Source organism: Cyprinodon variegatus, unplaced genomic scaffold (assembly GCF_000732505.1).
Source record: "Cyprinodon variegatus isolate N-32 unplaced genomic scaffold, C_variegatus-1.0 Scaffold37, whole genome shotgun sequence".
Taxonomy (NCBI): Eukaryota; Metazoa; Chordata; class Actinopteri; order Cyprinodontiformes; family Cyprinodontidae; genus Cyprinodon; species Cyprinodon variegatus.
In genome coordinates this window covers 986,307-1,006,885 of record NW_015150490.1, presented here as the reverse complement: position 1 = coordinate 1,006,885, position 20,579 = coordinate 986,307, and the positions used below count along the sequence as shown (strand labels likewise).

Genomic DNA, 20,579 nt, shown 5'->3' with positions numbered 1-20,579 from the left:
TAGGTAATATAAGTGATTAGGAACAAGCAACCACAACATTATGGTTTTATTGCATGTCTTATCAAGTTTAAAAACATTAATAAATATACACCATTTTGTTAAAGTTCCATAAAAGCATCCTCACAGAATACAAATGCTGGGAAAGACCATCACTTTGACTTTATGTTTTATGTTCAGATTACAGAAATTAGCAGGATTTTGGATTTATAATACATGATGGTTCGGCTCCAGTAGTCGTACCATTCTGCATCCCTTTATTGAGCATCTCGCAAACTTATGCTGTAAAGCTGCAGACATCGTACCCATTTGGCAAAAAAAAAACATTCAAGCAAAAAGTAAAGGAATCAATGTGACACTTTAAAAACTTTGTCTACATGAGGATGTGGCCCCATATCTGTGCTGGAAAAGGCAGAACGTTGATGAGATTTGACATTCAAATGGAAATTAATTTGCTTTCCCCGTTCTGGGAGCAAAGCTCTCGTTTTCAGCACGGTACGGACACAAACTGCAGCAGTGAAATGGGAGCACAGGAGCCAAATTAGCCAACGAGTTGATGTTTTGGACCATTTCTTCACTCGGATCATTACCATTGCTCCCCCATAAAACAAAACTAAATTAATTAGAGAGATCTAACTGTGCTAGTAGGAGGTATATTTGTCACATTCTGACAGAGAAAGAAAAAACTGTAGCTTGTAGTTTCAGATTTAATGTCCTAACAGCACATTCTAGTCAGAGGTTTACAGAAATTCCTCACGGACATAAAAGTCATTAGTTTTAGGCATTTAATGAGGCATTTGAGCAGTTCTTTTGTGTGTTTGTGTGTGTGGTGTGGGGGAGGGGGTAATGACACATACATCAGCAATAAAAAAAATAAAATAGATGAGTGCAAAGGATTAGCTCAAATATATACACCTCCAGTAATATTTGGTTAATTTTGCAGCAAAACAGCCGTTTTTCTCAACGTCGGTAAAAATTAATTGTCCCTTTTGAGTTATCAACAAGTTCCTGACAAGATCCAGGCTGAGAGTTTGACCTCTCCTGCTGGCAGAATTATCAGAACTAATTTTAATTGGTTTATTTCCTGCCACTGAAACAGCTTTAGGCAATGTTCACACTTCTAATGGGCTCCTTCAAAGTTTTCATGTAAAACTTTCAAACTTTTTTTAGGCTTCCTATTCCTCACTTTGTCTTGAGCGATTTTTAAATATAAAATACAAACATTCACTGTGAATTTATGACTGATATGTGCATGGGGGGTATAATGCATAAATAGAAAATAATTGAAAGGGAGGTTTGGATATAATGAAGGTAGGAAAGGAAGGGCAAGAGGAAAGGAAGCAGGAAATAAAAATTAAAGGTGAAAGAAGAGAAGGAAGGACACAAGGATGAAAATAGGGCAGATTAAATGACAAAAAGAGGAGAGAATGAGGGAAATGGAGGAGGGTACCTGCAAGGTAGGAGGAATAGAAGGAAGAAAGGATAAAAGGGACTGAAATAAGGACATAAGGAAAAAACGGACTACACAACAGACTGAGGGTGACCAAATGTAAGAAGATAGTGTAGAAGGAAGGACAAAGGACACTTCATAATACTAATGATAGTGCAGACCAGGAAAAACAAATTCAATTCCAGTTTGCTTAGGGACCCAACATAGGAGGAAAGCTGAAAAGAAATCTAAGCCTTCGAAAGCCAGTTTTGATGAAGTATAGGATGAATGAATTTCTGAGACACTCCACTTTGTACAGGTTCAACACAAAGCAACCCAAGAACTCCTCAACCTTATTAGAAGATGCTGGAATATCAGCCTCAGTGTCAGCAACTGACTGAGTTTAACATCAACACGGACTGAAATCAGTCAATGTTAAATATAAATCTGCTGACATGAATGAGTCAAATTCTCTAAGGTTTCATCCTCAAGACATAAACAATAATAGGAAATGTATTAGGATACAGACAGGAACATTTATTGTGGCACGATAACTGGAACCTATATCCCTTCAGGTTGTTCTGTTGTACTTTAAAAAGTGACCCAAATAATTATTGACTGTCAGCAAATTTGCGTAATTTAACTCAAACAATTAGCTATATAGATATTACTTGGACAAAGCTGTACGGTCCACTAAAAAAACAAACATAGAACTGGTATGTGAATAAATAAAACAGACATCAGATCTATTAAAATTTTTGGACTTTAAAATGTTTTACAAAGGAAGCCGACTAATTTTCTCAACCAATTCTATGGTGGTCAGGGTTCAGATATAGTCAGAATTGTTCTGATGGCAGCAAAATGAGGGCTTGAAAAAGCCTAATAAAAGGCGTTCATAGCTTTAAAAATAAATTACTGAGGGTAAAGTATATTTTCAGCATGTATGTATGAGGTATGGATGATCAGGAATTTAAAAATAATCTAAAACTTGTGCTTAAAAAAACATTTTTTTATATTTTTTGTCATTATTGAGAGTTTTATGATCTGTGTTTATTAACTCCTCAAACTGGATTCAAGCTTGATTTAGGCTGCAGTGCTTCTTTAGGTATATTTATAATCTGCAGGTGTTTGGTTAATATTACTCCTTTTAAAGATGACTTGAACCCGAAAATGTGTTGGCTGGTTTTACTGACAGTTCTCAGGCATTGCGGTGACTGCTAAATTCCCTCTGGAGGACGTACTGCTGTCTAGACAGGACTGGACTCAGCGGTTGTACTTTTGATTTCCCCAAAGGCGGGGAGGTTTGGAAAAATGTCCACAAGACGTATATTTACACATTTAAATGACATCCTTTAAAAAAAAAAGAAAGTCTGATAAAATACGTCTGACCATCAGTGCTCGAGTTTAAAGGTTTTTTTTTTTCTTTTTTACCTAAAACGCTCCCAGTTTAATCCATTATGTGTTTCTGTACACTTTAAGACTGCCTCCTTTTTTTTTTAGCAGGCAGTTAAGAGGTGCAAACAGTTTCTGTAACTAGTGGTTGATGATGGAACATGATTGGAAAGGCATGTAAAAAAAAAAAAGAAAATTGTCCAATGAAAAAGCTTCATTTCTCGGCAGTAGTTTCTTTTATCTTCCGCTCTCTGAATCCGCAGCTGTTAAACGTTCGATCCAACTCAACATCTGATCCCTCCTGCTTGTTAATCCTGCAGTCCGACCGTCAGTCTTCCTCACTACTTCTGGTGGAAGTTTCAGTCATTTCATCCACTGTTTCAGGCTCTCTGTAAGACGATCGACCCCACACTAGATGAATTTGAAGCACTTTGTCTTATCATGGGGCAAACGAGTCTTAAACAGCACAGAATCCACTCTGAACTGCGTATATAGCAGCGGCATATAACCGTACACCTTGACAAAGAAGTTGATGCATTTGTGGCGCTCGTGGAAGTGCGAGTCGTCATGTGAGAGGGCCTGAGGACAGCCGGGGCAGCGGAAGGTCCACCGAGAGGTTACCTGAAACAAACACAGGGACCGTAAATTTACAGTTTTTTTTACCAACTGTTGCTGAAAAACCTGATTTATGGTACTGGTCAGTCATAAATATGCTGTCCAGTGATAAAATGTCCTTGTATGAGAAATCCTGGAGAAAAGAATAGTACAGATTCAATGTGGCAGTTTGTAATTATAATTGTGTGTTTGCAATATAGAAAATGCCAGTTTGAGTAATGGCAAGGCTAAGTGGGCAACAACAAAAATACACATTCTGATGAGGATAGATGGATAAAATATAAATAAGACAAGCCGTGTAAAGAAATACAAGATAAAAACTAAAAAAAACAACCTTGCACAAATATTCAGCAGCACGGATATTTTTCACTGTTTATGTTACAGTCGAACTTCAATGCATTTAAATGAGATTTTATGACAGAAACAAAGAATATAACTCAACGGTAATGAAATGTACAACTTTCAGATATAAAAAAACGAAACCCCAAAAACATAAAAAAGCTACTTAAAATAATAGTATCTGTTTGTATTCATCTTCCTGAGTCCATACTAGGTAGAGCGACTCTTAACTGCAACTGGCTTCAGGTCTTTAGAGGTACATCTCTTCTAGCTTTGCACATCTAGATTTTAAAGTTTATTCTTTATGAAAATGTGAACCCAAGCCCTTTGCATCCTCAAACAGGTTTACTTACTAAATATTTATCCCTTTCCATCAACCTCTACCAGATTTTTTATTTGCTGACAGAAAGCATGATGCTGCCACCTCCAAGTATGAGAAAAGGCAAGGCATTACTACATAGATTAGTCCCTTTCAAGTCAAAGTTTCTTAAATTTACAACTATAGAGCTCACTATTATTAATGACATTATTGTCCTCAACATTAAACCAGGTAATCTGTGTAAATCACAGGCACAGTGGGCTTTCAAAGCATGCAGGTGAGATTTGGGAACCAAAGGCTGCAGCTGACATTGCCCATTATTTACCTGAGAGTTGTGAGTTATATGCAAGGGGTTTCCTCTGGGAGAATTCCCTAAAGGGCGGAGCTCTCTGCTGCAACCCTAACAAGGTCCTTTTTAAAAAGTTTGGAAAATAATTGGGCTGTGCGGCGGTGCAGTGGATAACGCTGCTGCCTTGCAGCAAAAAGGTTCTGGGTTCGATTACTGGCCTGGGATCTTTTTGCATGTTCTCCCTGTGTATGCGTTGGTTCACTCCAGGTACTCCGGCTTCCTCCCACAGTCCAAAAACATGACTTTTAGGTTAATTGGCTTCTCTAAATTCTCCTTAGGCGTAAGTGTGCATGGTTGTTTGTCTTTGTCTTTGCATGTCTCTAGAGATAGAATCACGCAAAAACAGATCGGCACCGGCAACACCACGACCCTGACAAGGACTAAGCAGGAGAAAATGGATGGATGGATAGAAAGTACAGTTAAGGTTTCATTTTGACTAATAGTGTTTTTTTTTATTATTTGTCTTGGAGTGTTTGTGACAAACTACATATGAGATTTTCTTATAGCCTTGTTCAAAAACGGCTTTCTTCCTGCCAGTCTTCCATAAAGGTTAGATTTGCAGTGTACACAATAGTTTCCCCTTTAAACCAGGGTTCTTGACTCTTTGTTCCATCTACTCATTGTTCTTTTTTATCAATTTCATTGCAGGGTTGCATTTGTGTCAAAAACATTGCAATATTGATGGAACAGAGCTCTGTGACATGTTCAAAGCTCAAAATGTTTTATGACCTAAATCTACCCCAAAGATGATTTTGCGACTTCATCCTTGATTTAAAAAGAAAAGAGAACACACCATATACAATTTCTGGCCTGATAAAGTGTCAACTGAACATATTCCAATGTGTGGTGATGTCACAAAATATAAAAAAGTGAAACTTCCAACAGGAATAAGCATTTCTCGCCAATGTGCAAACATTAACAGTGTCTGAAAATCTTATAGCAAAGAGCAGTTGACAAAGTACAAAACAAACTTTAAAGTGAAAAAAAAAATAATAATCTAATAGCATCAATAGTTATTAATATTTTTATCATAAAAATAGATTTGGAACAGCAAGGATACACTTAAATGAAGATGCTAAAATCAATTAAAATCTGAAGGTGAATCATTTGTTTAGCGGTCATTAGGACACCTCGAGAAAAGCTTATTCTAAACATCCATAAATGCAACCTTTTTATCCTTCTTCTCTGCAAACAATAAATAAATAAACTCTTTTCCACCCAAGTTGCTTCAAAACACAAAGTAATGAAGCACAAACAGCAAGACGATTCTGGGGGAAGTGGTTTTGTGGTTAGAAAACATTCCAGAAAAAAAAAAACTTGCTAAGAAAAACAAGTCAAAGCCTCTCAAACAGATTTAAGCATTGAGTGCTAAAGTCTGTTCTGTTACACAAAAGTAACACAATAGCACAGAGCATATTTCATTACACAAGGAATCCTCTGCAATTACATATAGAAAAAAATTTAAAATAAAAATAAACCTCAAATGGGAAGTTATTTTAATAAAACTAAACAAGCTCAAGAGGTGCTAACTAATTATTAAAATGTGTAAAGATGGACCCTTAAGAGTGCAGCATCCACAAGAGAACCTTTTTAGATCTAATCTACTATCTTAGTAATCCTTGCAGTGTCTAAACTATTTACTTTAAAACCCAAGTTATTAATCCAGAAGCGAAAAACAAAAGCAGAGCTTTTTAAATGTATACTTTTTTTTTTCTAGACCTAAATTTAAAGGTTCACAGTAGGAATCTTCCCCACTATCTAATCTGTTCCTTCTGCAACACTTTTCCCTCCACTTAATGTTTTATTAAAGTGTTGATAAAGCATTCAGAACAGTCAGCTTTGTTCATATTGTATTGTGGCTTACCCTCTTTTAGAGAAGCAGTGCATCGAGATAAAGATTACACCATATCTTCATAAATGGATTTTCTTTTATGGTATTGTGTTTACACTTAAACAGAAGGACAACGGACGACCAACAATCTTAAAATTAAAAGGTAAACATGGGTTTGTTTATATTAACATGTGCGATAGTTTAACATTTTATAGATTTGATCTAAAATGAGCCGAAAAAGGAAGTCCTCTAATTTGGAAAACAAAGCTTTAATCAAGGACAATTTAGTTTTATTTTGCAGTTTTAAAAAAAACAGCATGTCCTTGTTTTATAACAAACTCTTCAACTCGCACTTTGTTCAGTCCTAAATACTAGACTGATCTATTGAAAGTTTCCCATGTTCTGCCAACTGTCTAATAAATATTTAATTTATCAGTGCTATAGACAAGATGCTAAGCTCTTAAAATGGTTGCTGCAGAGTCACTGCTGCTGAAGTTTTCATATGCAATAATCAGTGCTGCTGGTGAACAAAAAAATAAATAAAACAGCTTTGAAGCTTTGTTTTAGTCTCAGCTGTGAGCCCATTATAACAGACAAAGCCATCAAAAGGCCCATTTAAAGCCTATTCTATGAGATTCTCCAGAGCTATTACAAAGTCAGCTTGAGACAGTGCTTCTCTCACACAAAGGGAACAAATGTTAGCTAATCAAGCAGCAAAAGCAGGAATCTTACAATGCATTAAAGTTAAAAAAAAAAGGCACAAAGCGGCAGCTTAAAGAGTGGATAGATGTTTCTATAAAAACCCCTGCCTAAAAGATAAGGTCCCTCCGTTTAAAAACAACAGTGGTAAATCTGCTGCTGTGCTATTTAAGATCTCAATATTGAAGGGGAAAAAAAGCCTCACAAAACATCTGAAATTTAATGTCAGCTTCTCACCAGAGGTGCATTAAAAAAAAGCAATTTAGTTCCCAATCTTATTTGTCCTATTTGCCGGAAAAGAAGAGAAATATCTCCCCTCAACCATAAGAACGACAGACTTGCTCCAAATTCAATATTCAGGGGGCTTACTCTACAGTGAGGTGCTGTCGCACAACAAAAGGCAGCCTTAACTCCCTGCTGAAAATTGCCAGACATATAAATCAGGCAGAACTTTAAAACCGAAGGCAGTTCAGAGATTTCCAGCAATTTCCATGGCTTGATTAGAATTATTTGCCGGAGACATAAACATACGCTCGAGAAGAAAACTCAAGCAGAACACACCGATTTGAGCTGAAAATGTTTGTGTGAGGATATTGGATATGTCTGTTTGAGTAATGGGGAGTCTATACATGGGATTTAATGCAAAATAAATCCTAGAATAGTAACAGGAACCTGAAGGGTGAGGACACTGCATGCTACGTTTCTGACCTTGATGGGTGGTTTGCGGGTTATGTGAGACACCAGAAAGTTCATGGCAATGTCCTCGCAGTTTATGTATTCGTCCACCATGTCCCTGATGGCCTGGGGCATCACGTAAGAGTACAGGTAGGCGTAGTACTACAAGGACAAAAAAAACACAGGGGAAATCAGTCAACAATATGGCTGCCTTAAACTCTACAGGAATAGTTTCTTTGTTTATAAGAGGGTTCAGAGTCTGACCTTATGGAAGAAAGCAGCTCCTGTCAGGACCATGGAGAGCTCACAGGAGTAGTTGGAGTTGTAGAGCCAGGACTGATGGTTGACGTCCCACGCATGGTACCTCCCAGGGAAACCGACAATGCGATCTCTGGCCTCACGCCACACTCTGAGAGACACAATCAAACAGAAAAACAGATTCCTTTGAAACTTTGCTCAAGCTCTTAAAAGATCAGATAAAGCTTTTTCCTCATGCATTTCCATCCTACCCCTTATTTATATGCTTATATTATATTAATAAGTGATGCTAAATGCCAAAGAATTTTAGTAAGTCATAAACTTATTCTTAATCCTTCAAATTAGTAACAGCTTGACGTAAACATAAACTGCAACATCATTTGTTTGGGTTTTGTGTGACAAAGTACATAAAGTACTACAAAGTAGTTTTTACAATTCGAAATCAAAAAAGTGGAGAATGGCGTCTCTTTAATAAATGTTCTTTGCCAACGTTTAGCTTGACGTTCTACTGCTTTTTTACTTCTGTAGCAGCTTTTTTTTTTTGCCACACTGAAAAAAAAAGGCATTTAAAACTTAAAATTGGAATCATGCATATAGAAATCTAATGTGAAAAGCATTGTCTAATCGTATATTGTACATTTTTCATTGAATTATTAATGAGGAACTGTATTTATTAAGCCATTCTCCAAATCTATATGGAGTGCTACATGAAGATAAAAAAAAAAACAATTCATAAATCTGATTAATAGCTTTGTTATGACACATTTAAAAGATGGATTCCTTAGATCCTCATTGCAAAACCACCTTCTCTTTCATCTTGCATTTTAAAATACTTTTCTCAGCTGCATTGTGATTTTAGCTCTCTCATTGGTTAGACATCCACACTTGGTTCACAACATGACCATCAATAGAGCTGCTAACATCTGAGACTACTGCGATTGTTTAACTGGTTTCCAGTGTGTTCAGGGATCAAAAGGTTAATAGAGAGGGTATAAACTGAAATGGCTGTTTTTCAATGACTCCTAGTCCTCCATACCCTGAAGGCTGGATCATTGTCCTGACAGCAAATCGTCCAAGATGAGCTGTGGAATTTTTCAGCTGCTCCAGATTAATCCTTGCATTGTATGTTGTGCTCTTTGGTCTTCATGAATCTGTTTGTTCAAAAATTAACAGATGCCTTCACAGAACAGTCTATTAAATTAAGCTAGTGGATGAAAAACTAATTATGTGACCTCTGAAGGCATTTGATTGCATTTGTTTATTATTTAAGTACAGATGGAAAATGCTAAGTAACTATACTTCTATAATTTTATATAATTCTTTCATTTTTTTTTCTTCCATTTTAAAATAATTTTGCACTTCCTTGTTTTGATTTAGTTCATCCAATCCTTATAAAATGCCAAATAATTGTTTTTGTTGTTCTAATTTAAAAAAAAAATGTGTACAATGTCATTGGGGGATAAATACTTTAACAAGGAACTATATTCATGTGGGACATCTGTAAACTAGACAGAAACATACTTCAGCTGAGTTGCGTGTTGAAGTTGATCAGATTAGATAAACGTCTCCTACCGTCAAATAAGATCCAAGAAATTTCAAAAAGCAATTCAACATCTCAAATGAGCTCATGTGAAACCACTTATCTAAGATGCTCAGCTGCGCCACAACTTCCCTTTCCTCAGAGTGGAGGTCAGGAAACATTCTTGGATAATCATTGGGGACGTTTGAGAAATTCATCACAAATGAGCCAGTACACACACATACAGTAAGAGGATAAGTTTCTGCTTGTCTGGAAAAGCTGCCACTGCAATCTCACACAAGACTGGAATAGGAGCAATGATGTTCACGAAATAACAGCACAAAAAATTTCGTTAAACATACTCAGACATCTGAGAGTAACATTCGGGTACCTTGTATATCGATTTTCAACTAAATTTGAACTCTTTACAGATTCTGTATTTTTCAGAATTTGGAGTTTTGCCATTTTTAGAATTATTTTTCTGCATAATTGTGAAGTTGAAAGAATGGTTACAATTAAAATTAAATAGGGAGTATATTTGTCTCCTGGTAACAAATCAGACCCAGACCCTTTCCACCCCAGTTTTTCTTCAACATAAAGCTTAACTATTTTATCAGAAATAATTTAAATCAGCTATAGTCTTGTCAGTTTTATCTTGACTAAATTTACAGTGGTTTTCAAATGTGACACACCTGACTTAAAAAAAAATGGGTGATTAATCAGGCTCTGCAGCCCTTGGTGGCTGTTGAGAAGTAAATGCAATCATTTGATGCAGGTGTGCTGAAGCAGAGACATGTAAAACATGCAGGACTGTGGATTCTGAAGAAAATGGTTTGAAAAGCACTGATTTAGAGCAGGGATTATATAATCTGGTCCTCAAGTACCACTACCATTCAGGTTTTACCTTTCTCTGCACTAACTTTACAACCCTGTTCTTCTGCTGTTAATCACTGATTCATACAAGTCAGATGTGTGGCAGCAAGGAGACACATAAAACATGCAGGGCTGTGGTACCTGAAGAGCAGGATTGGGAACCTCTGTCACAAAGCAATGTTCTTTAGACAGAAGAGACTTTTGGACTAATGCACAGCAGCACGTTTTGTAAAAATACACATCACATATCCACTGTGGGGCTTAGAGGCCGAGGAGTGATGATTTTGTCATTTTTTAGTTATTCATTCAAACATGAACTGCAATCCAACATGATTCAAAAAACATTATGAAAATAATACAAGACTCAGGTGCAAACCTACAACAGTAAAATCAAGGAGCTGCAGTGACCCAGTCAGTCTTAAGTTAACCTGAATGAAACACTGAAGGGACACCAACAAGGCTATGCACAATCTTATGCTGGAAAGTAAGAATTGGTACTGGAGAACAGTGGGTTGATTCTCTCAAAAAGGATTAGTATATTCAAGCAGAATAAATAACACTTTAAGGTATTCATGCTTAAGGTTTTTCTTCATGCATTGTTTAAAAAAACCCCACTAAAAACGAAATGTCCTTCCAGATGATTCCATTACAAAAAAAGGAATTGCGAGTAAGTCGTTTTATTCGAAACATCCAAAGCTGTGAGAGGAACCATAGAGAATCTTTTTTTAGTAGATTAAACATAAATAAAATAAATACTTATAAGGGTTAGAAGGGTTTTAAATCCTTCCAGAAGGTAAAAGATCATCTCTACATAAAGCTTGACTGACCTGAAGCCAAACATGATTTCATCGTGCCGAAGATGAGCATCATCATCAATGGAGAGGATGGCCTCAGTTTCCACGACATCCCAGGGAAGAAAGCGATTGTTGAGGCTGTTCTTCTCTGTGCGGACAACCTGCAAGCATGAGTTTAGCAAAAGACCATTAATATAAAAGCAACACCGGTACCAGTTTGAAAAGACATCTATAAGAACAAAACTAAAGAAAAACAATTTAAGACTTATCATGTAAGCTACCATTTCTTTTAGAAATTAGTGGCCATTTTCCTTTCTAAAAGGTAAAAAAGAACCTAAATAACATTTAAATCTCTTTTTTTTATTTTTTAAAATCTCAATTCAAAAGGCCCAAAGACTTTACTGGTATTAAATACACAAATAGCTGCTTCTTAACATCCTAGACTTTACGGTAAACTTAAAGTATTGCATAAGAACTCGGCAACACACCAACAAATAGGACATAAACATGGCAATTTTTGGCACTGAAGAGACTTTGACAACAAAGCAAATAACAGATTAGTACTTCTGAATAAAGACAAACCAATCATTAGCTGTAGTTCAGATCTGAACTGTTAATTATCAACCAACAGAACTTAGTTAAGCCACTGATTTCATAGGATTAAATAAAGAACTGATAAAAGTTTACATTTTATTAATTGCATTTAAAATACAACCACTAAAAGAACTTGAATGGAGTTAAATTTTTCTTTAACCAGTTATGGTCCAGACAAAATTATCTACCAACCAGCATTTCTGTATATCTGGGCTAGCAAAATCAGTTGTTGCATTTGTATTTTTCTGGCTTTAAATGATGAACTAAATACTAAATAGAAAAAAAAAAATATTATGATCAGTCACTTGTGTGGTTTTTACCAGATGTATGCATGTCTGGAAGCTTATTTCTGTTATCTTGATAAGAAAAAAACAAACACAGAGAGGAACAACTAACCATGACATCTTTAATAGGACCAGCTATCAGAAATAAAACTCATTTTGCAGAACGGTATAAGTAGCAGTTTTAACAAAAATGTCACTTTGCAGCAAGTCTACAGGTTTTAAGAGAAAAGATGAATCTTACCACAATAGGCAGGCCAATGTCTGGCCACAGAAGGTCATCTGAGGGAGGCTTTGGGGAATTCCACACCACCACTACCTTGTTAAGATATGGCAGCCCGTTCAGCCGCTCCAGAGAGTTCATCAGCACCTCCTCCCTCTCATACGTCAGCATGACCACTGTGAACTGCTCTCGAGGGACATTCCCTCCCAGAGCAGCTTGGAATTCTTTCCCAGAGCCCCCAGAGCCCCCACCAATAGGCCTGAAACCAGTTCCAGAGCCAAGGAATTTGGCTTCAGAGGGCAACACAGGGTCCAGAGGGGTGTGAGGAAACAAATGGAAGGGCCCCGGGGCCCTGTTCCAAGCTCTGTACGTGTCTGCAGCCGTGTATGTGAAGTTGCGAAGGAAGCGAGGAGAGGCATAGGGAGGCTCTGTTTCCACAGGACCCAGATCCAGATCCCCATTATCGGCCAGGTTGGCATCTGTTCCTGCCAGCTTCCCAGCTTTGTGGGGAATCTCCTGTGCGACCTCGTCTTTGATCGGAGCAGCGGGAACCTGAATGCGGGTTCTAACACTTGCAAGGATGGTGTTGAGAACGTTCTCTGAGGTTGAGAAGTAGGTCTCCCACAGAAAGCGACCTTGGCGCCTCATGGCGAGCATGTCATTGTCCGATAAGCTGCGCAAAAGGAAATGGAGCTCTGTGACACGTGGCTTAGGTACTATAATGGCAGCTTCAGTCCAGCGGATAAATTGGTGGTAAGGTAGTTTAGAGTGATCCCCCAACACAACAGGGATGGCTCCTACTTCCAGTGCTTCAAACAGCCTCATGCCGCAGCCTGCTGAGGCGACCAGCTGTCCGTCCCCTGGAGCGATCACCAGGGCAAAAGTAGAAGCCTTGAGCACCTCCAGTCTGTCCTCCCTTTCCCCACAAAGAGCCCATTCTGTCGGCAAACTTGGCTTTGGGTTCTTGCAGGTAAATTCCACCAGCACCTGGTCAAGGCGGCTATCCTGCACCGCCTTTAAAGTGCCAATTATACGATCATCAAAGTCGGCTGGAGGATCTCCCTCCAGCTCCTCCTCAAATGACTGTGGGGGGGCCTCCTGCAGGCTGCTCCTTAAAGACTCTACCCTTTCACCCTGGAAGGTGAAAAGGTACTTTCTCTTTATAGGAACCTGTGGTGGAACTTCCAAAAAGTTGGGTTCTGAGAGAGCATGAACCAGTGGGGAGACAACCAGGTCGAAGCCCTCACGGTACTGCTGCTCTAGAAAGCTTGACTGGGCGACCGCTGCTCTTCCTGTGCTGACATTATACAGGAAGTTCTGTGTCATGGACTTCCTGGAGAAATGCACCAGGAGGTGATTGTGTCCATCAGACCTCCAGTAGGGAAGAGCTTTCAGCTGCTTCTCCAGCTCTAGAGGAGATGGCAAAGGAGAAGATTCTATAATTTCTCCTATCAGTACCACATATAAACAGGCGATACTTGGGTTATCAGTTACATAAATATTGCTTTTGACAGATGCTGCAAAAGCCTGCTTTACCAGGGGGTCGAGATAAATGCCCCATGGATAAGTAGTTGTGTCGTAGACATAGACAGGGAATCCAGATGTAAGAGGACAGCGTGCGTAGTCGAAGCATGACCTCAGACGACAGGAACGCGCAGACTTTGGTGGCGGTAATCCTGGGTCCTCTTTGTCTGGTAGCAGTCGAACAGGCAAAGACAGCTTGGGCTGGTTCTGGGCCATTAGTTCTTTATAGGAATGTTCAGTCTGGCTAATTACATTTTTCAGCTGCAGCAGATCCTGCTTGGCACTGTCAATGCTGCGCTTGCAGGCCTCGATGCGTAGGTTGAGCCTGGCGATCTCCCCGTTAAGCTCCTGTCTTTTGGCCTCCAGCTGCAGCAGCTCCTCGCTGACCGACTCCCGGATGCGGCATAGGTCCTGCACGTGTTTGGCTTCGCATAGCTCGCCACCGGGGCGCGGCCCGAAGATGCGCTTGTCGGGTCCTCCTGCTTCATCGATGGTGGTGAGGTAGTAATGAGCAATGAGTGGGAAGAAGACCAGGATGAAGAAGAGCATGAAACTGAGCCACGTGAGACGCACCCGGCGCAGCACCCACGTCTGGCCTCCGACACCCACTCCACCACCGTTACGCTGCATTGTTGACCTGTCAGTCCTTTCCTTGCCCCACTAAGGAACCTTTTTTGTAAGGCGCTGCAGCCATAGTCGACCTTGTCAGCAAGGTGGTGGGACAGATGCTAAACCATTAAGTCTTCTCTAAAGGTCATCTGCTGATAGTCCAATAGCTGATGTGGGCTCTGGCTGAGCCTCACCTGTACTCTAAAATCTCCTCTGTATTGTAACTCAAAAATACTGATGCCATTTTCTGTCGAGAGGTTTAGCTGTCCTTCTGAACGTCTGCAATTAAAGGTTCAGTATGTCCAAAGGGTTCCTCTGTTGATGGACGAAGCCAGGAGGACATGATGACCATCTGATAACTCAGATGGGCTCATTTTCAGATCCCCGATCAGAAGAACCACGAGGAGCCAAATGTCTTCATTCTTGTTAAAAATGGAACCTGAAACAGACAGAAATGGGGTAAACTGATCAACAAGATTACTTAAAGGAAAAAAAACATAATCCTAATCCAATTATTGCCTTCACTCCTCAAAACTTGGTCACCTAACAGCAATTCTGGCTTCACGCACAAACTACACACCTCTTGCACACTGCCAATGTGCTGCAGAGATATTAATCATTATACAGCCCTGCTTGCTAACAGCTGTTACTGCTCGCAGTCTTTTCCTAAAGTCATTAATTTGTTAATGAACATGAGAACTTTTATATTTTCCCAGTTGATAGGATTCAAAAAAACTAGAAGAAAAAGTAAAGAATGGTTATTTAATGAACAGCTGCACACAGCTTTATAAAAAAAAAAAATCTTTAATATTGTATGTGATGAACCAACAAAGTAGCAAAAAATTGTTTCAAAAATAGCAAATTTTTTAAGCTTACTAAATAAAACTATGTGACATGCATGTATTTAGTGTCTATCATTTTGATACACCAAAGTAAAACCAGTGCAAACAACTGCTATCAGAGGCCTACAATTTATTAAACAACCCATTTGAATCTAATTTAGTCTTCAAAGGAAATACAAGTTTAAAGGTTTGTTCAAGACCATCATTGAGCAACATCATCAGAAGGTCACAAAAACGGTTTAGGGAGAGTGTTCTGTTAAATTGTACAGCAGTTCAGTAACAAAACCGCACCGAAAGCTTCATAAATGCCACTAAAAACTTCATTTATCAAGAATGTACATCTGAAGCTCAGTATTTGCTATCGTGTGTGAGATGTGGACTGTTTTTTTTCAAATGCATTTTGTTGCAAAATTCCTCACCTCGACTCAAATGAGAATAAAACTTTAGCTTTTAACATTGGATTAAGTATATAAGAGACAATTTACTGGATTATTCAATGTAATTAGGAATATGCAGCCTGAACTGAAGTAAAATTGCAAGATGAGGACAAAGAGAAAACGGTAGGAAACCAGTATGTATGAGATTTATGTTCATCCTAAGCAAAGCTTTCCAAAGTCAGCCAGAGGCTCTGCTGCTCGTCCTGTGCATGGCTGCCTACTGCAGAAGACAAATATCAGTGTCCTGAACAATACATGCCATCTCTGGTTTTCAATTAACTTTTCAATTTAATCTTTTTTCATGTAACACTGAGACGAAACTCTGGAGAGCCGTTGTTTGCAACTCACACCCAGCCAGCAAATTAACATCAAAAGCACCTTCAGCAAATCTCATTAATGGCCTCCTCCTGCATCCTGACCTCATCGTCGACTCAAATTACCAAGCACCCTTGATAAGAGTCCATCCTAGAGAGTGATGATTGCCTCAGGACCAGAAAAAGGCTCAGACATGCGGAAGGAAAAAAAGCTGCATCATCTGATGTAAAGTGTTGGACCATTATCAAAGTTCATCTCTGGGACAACAACTGAGGAGCTTTAACAATTTGCTATCCAGCGTATTCAATGAATTTTCAGAAAAGTCACCCCAAAACAAATAGTACAGGATACATTCATTTTAGCATCTTTTCAATTTGTAGGTTTTTCAAAAATGAGACACCATTAGCAAGAAATTATCCCAGACTCAAAGAGCCTTTTAAACATCTATTGAGACTTTTTAGATCATGAGTACAGAATATTATCGCAGATGATCATTTTTTCTGGACTGCTGGATGTTCTGCTAGACCTTAACTAAATCAAAAGCCTTAAATATGTCAACTGATGGGCGAAGTGACAAGCAGTGCTTAACTACATTACAAATCCAAAACACAATAAACAACCTTCATAGAGCTTTTTAGAGCTAGAAGACGAATGACAGAAGTCTTTATCTTCACTAAAATATCAGCTCTAGATACGCATAGGCAAGGCAAGGCAAATTTATTTGTATAGCACAATTCAGTACAAAGACATGCAAAGTGCTTTACATAATTAAAATATAGGAAAATAAAACAGAATCAAAGAAAGTAGGAAAAAATAAGAAAATAAATAAAAAATAAATGAATTTAAAAAAAATGCAGACTCCAACAATGATGTTTTTACAAACTTCTGTCAACCCTGTTGACTTTATAGGTCCCGGACCTATTTATTTATATATAGGTATATATAGTCCTCTCCTGAATCTTTGTTGCTTAAACTGTCTGAGTAGATCAGAGCAGAGATGGCAACAAAAAAAGACATTCTTTCTGAGTCAAATAAACCTCTCTGGTTGCTGCTCCCAACCCCATACTACAACTAGAGCCTAGGTCATTGTTCCTGTTTTCTTCTTGGACTTATTTTGGTATAACTGCAAAGGTCCAAAAACAAAACAAAGCAAGTTCCAAAATTGCATAATCCACATCAGGGTTCTTCAGGCTGTTTCAGTCCAGGACCCGAAATAAGGGGAAAGGAAGGTATTTGTTCATATAAACTTAAGCAACATTTAATTCCTAATCCATGGGGATGGTCTTCACTTTTTTAGGTGTAAGAGCTTCAGTTTTAAAGGAATATTTATAGAATTTTTTTTACCATTCTTCTAGAAACTGATAGGTAACGTCAGATTCTGATGTGGGACAAGAAGGTCTGGCTCTCAAGCTCCACTCTAATCCACCCCAAAGGTGTTCTGTTGATTTAAGGTCAGGACTCTGCAGGCTTAACAAGCAAATCCACAACAAAGTCTCGCTCAACAAAGTCAAAGTCTAGTAACTTCTGCATATTTAGACATGAACCTCCTGTATAACTCTGCATTGCAGATAAAGGGTTTTTGGACGAAGGTCAGCCTATAAACTTAACTCTTATGCTGAAAATAACGGTTCGGTTTCTCTGGCATAAAGGAGTCTGCATATGCAGTGCAAATTCACAGAGCAGATGACAGTTTGAATGCTGGCTTCCACCCCGCTGCTCGGTGATGTCCCTGTGCTGCAGAGAGACTAACTGGCAACTATCACAACACCCTGATTAATTAGCGCATGACTGCCAGAATTGGGGGCCTCATGGCAGGCAGATGTTGGCAGATTTGGACAGCAGGCCTAATCTGGAACCAAAAACATGTCGCCTTAAAGCTCTGCCTGTGGCTGCCTCCTGGGAAAACTGAGCAACATGCATAGATAAGCCAGAATCTCAATCTCTTTCGCGTCATCTCTTTAATCTGCAGAAAGTTTTCCCTCTGCTGCAAACGGCTTATTCTGGCTTGCATGGAGAACACACAGTGTAGCATTGATTGCCCTCAACTTACTTTGTAGGGATCAATGATAATGCCATCATTAACCTACCTCCAAGCTGGGAGGCATTTGGTGCCATAAAGGGAAGCTGATGGAGCTATTTTACTTGTAAGACTGAAGGGACTTTAAACATATATTGATAAGGGAGATAAAACATAACACGTCTTTAATGAAACTTTACGGACTAAACTTGTAATGACACCATGCTAGTTTACAGTAGTACCTGTAATTGCTGCAGCCAAAGTTATAGCCATGTGCTCTTACTTCACAGGGAACAGGAAAAGCTGCAGCAGACCATCATGACCCAAATAGGAGGGGGGAAAAGCATTTGCACCACATGAAAAGCACCAAGCAGGAAAAGTGTTGGTTGCTGCCATGAATAAATGAGCATGAATTACTGATTCAGTCAAGACTTCTGTTAAATTACTTCTATAGGAAATTCAGAGCAAGTACCCAAAATGGGAGCGGGGCCACAGAGTTAGGTTTGCAGTCACTGTAATACGCATTATGAGGGAATTTGAAAATAATAACCAAGAGGTCCAGATAAAGTGCATCATGACTGACAACAGCAGGTGCTTGGAACCGAGTGGGACTTTAATAGGGTGGGGGTTGCTGTCTCTGATTTCCTAGACATCAGATGACACGCTCTAGTATAAATGTTTGAAGAGTGTCTCTGCAAACAGTCAGCACTTTATGAGGCACTGCAAAATGATTTTTCTAAGAAACACACAGGGGACTCAACTTCTAGCTGCAAGTTTTTAAAAGCCCAGCAAGATAAATTTGAAGTTTAAACACCTAAAGATGAGTCTCAAAGCATTTTGCTTCTTCCCTCTTTGAGAAAGTAAAGAATCACTTCATAAAAAGGCAAATTCAAAGATAGAGAATTCATGATGCAGGATTTTTTCACCCAGGGCCAGGAAACCAAAGAAGAAAACTAATGATTAATCCCCCCACCTAAGATGCTCATGCATGATGATTACTGCCAAGTAGAGCCAAAGGTATTAGAGAAATAGCAACTAAAGCTAGAACAAAATGATATGTGTTTAATTTACCCTCTTCATAATCATATTAAATGAATTGTGTTTACCTCCCAAGCGCAAGTATTGATTATTTATAGCCGAACACGACTAAAGGGCAAACAAACACTCCTGCATCATAATGCTCAGATAAAGAAGTACGACTCATTAGATGTTTATCAGTCAACAGAAAGCTGTATATCTATTCCATTATTCATTTTTATCTATGCATAATATATCTATGGTTCAAGATTCAGCAGAAACGACTCACACAAAAGCTACAAATGTTTCCAGCAGAGGTGTAGTCAAAGTAGCAGTTTTTGGGGTTTTTTTTGGTTTTTTTTATCTGCAACTTGGATGTAGATCAAACTGACTAGTTTCTTTTTCAAGGTACAAAACTGTTATAAATCTGTTTTTTTTTTCTGAGGTGCAGATTCTGAATGGTGCAGAATAAGGTACTGCTTGTTAACAGGTGGATTCTCAAAAGAAAAAAGGTTTGGTCAGTTTAAAATAAATAAAGTCATCTGTTGGAATTTCTTCGAATATACCTTAACTTGCAGCATGTTAGTGACAAAATAAGATTACTAAAAATCATCAATATTCTCAGAAAAAAGGCAGAAAAGAGAAAACATTCTGTGCAATGAGGACTTTTTCTTCATCCTTATAATTATTTGTATCTGGTTTTAATTCACTGTCTTCTTAAACTTATTTTCCGTATAGACCCACACTTTAGCTCCTCTAAAAAGTCTTTAAATCATTTAATTTCAAATTGAAAAATTTAAAGTGGAAACCTGGGATTTTTCTAAATATAATTGTGTTCATTTTTACTTATAGCTAATAACATTAAAAGAAAAACAATAGGAGTAATTAAGAAAATATGTGATACAGTTAAAATCTTTTATAAAGGAATCTTATTTTTGAAGGAAACCAAAATCTTAAAAATCTGTTAAGTCTGTTTTGGTGGGTATAGGTCAACATACAAAGTAAAGCACTGCCTGCACCTACAATAAGGATCAAAATGATCATTTCAGAAGAAGACCGAAAAATTAAAGATTTAGGAGCCTGTTATATCACTCTTCTGAATGGGTTTTGACTCGGCATGCTCACAGACTGCTGTTCTATAAAAATGGTGATGCTCAAAGGTACGGCATTCCCGGTAGAGAGCAAAACTAAAAAAAATAAAATAATCAGGCAGCTGAAGAAGAAAGAAACAATATAACCCTGAACTTGTCTACAGAGAAACTCTGCAAACACTTTATGTGGATAAAGATTTATATCTATATAAAGAAGTCTAATGAGACACGAGAGGCAGCATACACAGCAACAAAAACAACAGCAGACTCTTTGGGATGAAACAATCACCTCCAATAAAGCAGGGTAGGATTTTATTTTTTAAACATGTTTCTAAGAACAAGCATCAAAGTATGAATTCAAGAAAAGCAAAACAGGAAAAATCTGATTTACCATAGTGTTGTCAAAAGTGTAAAAAAAGAATTTATAACTAGAAACAAAATCTAATCAGATTTGCTGACCAAGGAGGTATTGCTGAGTTAGGGGGAAAAACAAAGAGTTAAAAGCTGGTTTTCCACTTGAAAGATCCTGCTAATACATAG

The 20,579-nt window shown here is 38.2% G+C and overlaps 1 protein-coding gene across 1 annotated transcript; it reads right to left on the bottom strand.

The window, feature by feature from the left end:
- Positions 1-1,787: 1,787 nt before the first annotated feature.
- On the bottom strand, positions 1,788-14,754 carry extl3 (exostosin-like glycosyltransferase 3). The gene is made up of 5 exons (XM_015369313.1): positions 12,209-14,754; positions 11,123-11,250; positions 7,910-8,054; positions 7,679-7,807; positions 1,788-3,439 (listed from the first exon to the last, which is right to left on the bottom strand). The coding sequence occupies exons 1-5, from the start codon at positions 14,339-14,341 to the stop codon at positions 3,230-3,232; spliced, it is 2,745 nt and encodes a 914-aa protein (XP_015224799.1). The 5' UTR covers positions 14,342-14,754; the 3' UTR covers positions 1,788-3,229.
- Between the last annotated feature and the right edge of the window lie 5,825 nt (positions 14,755-20,579).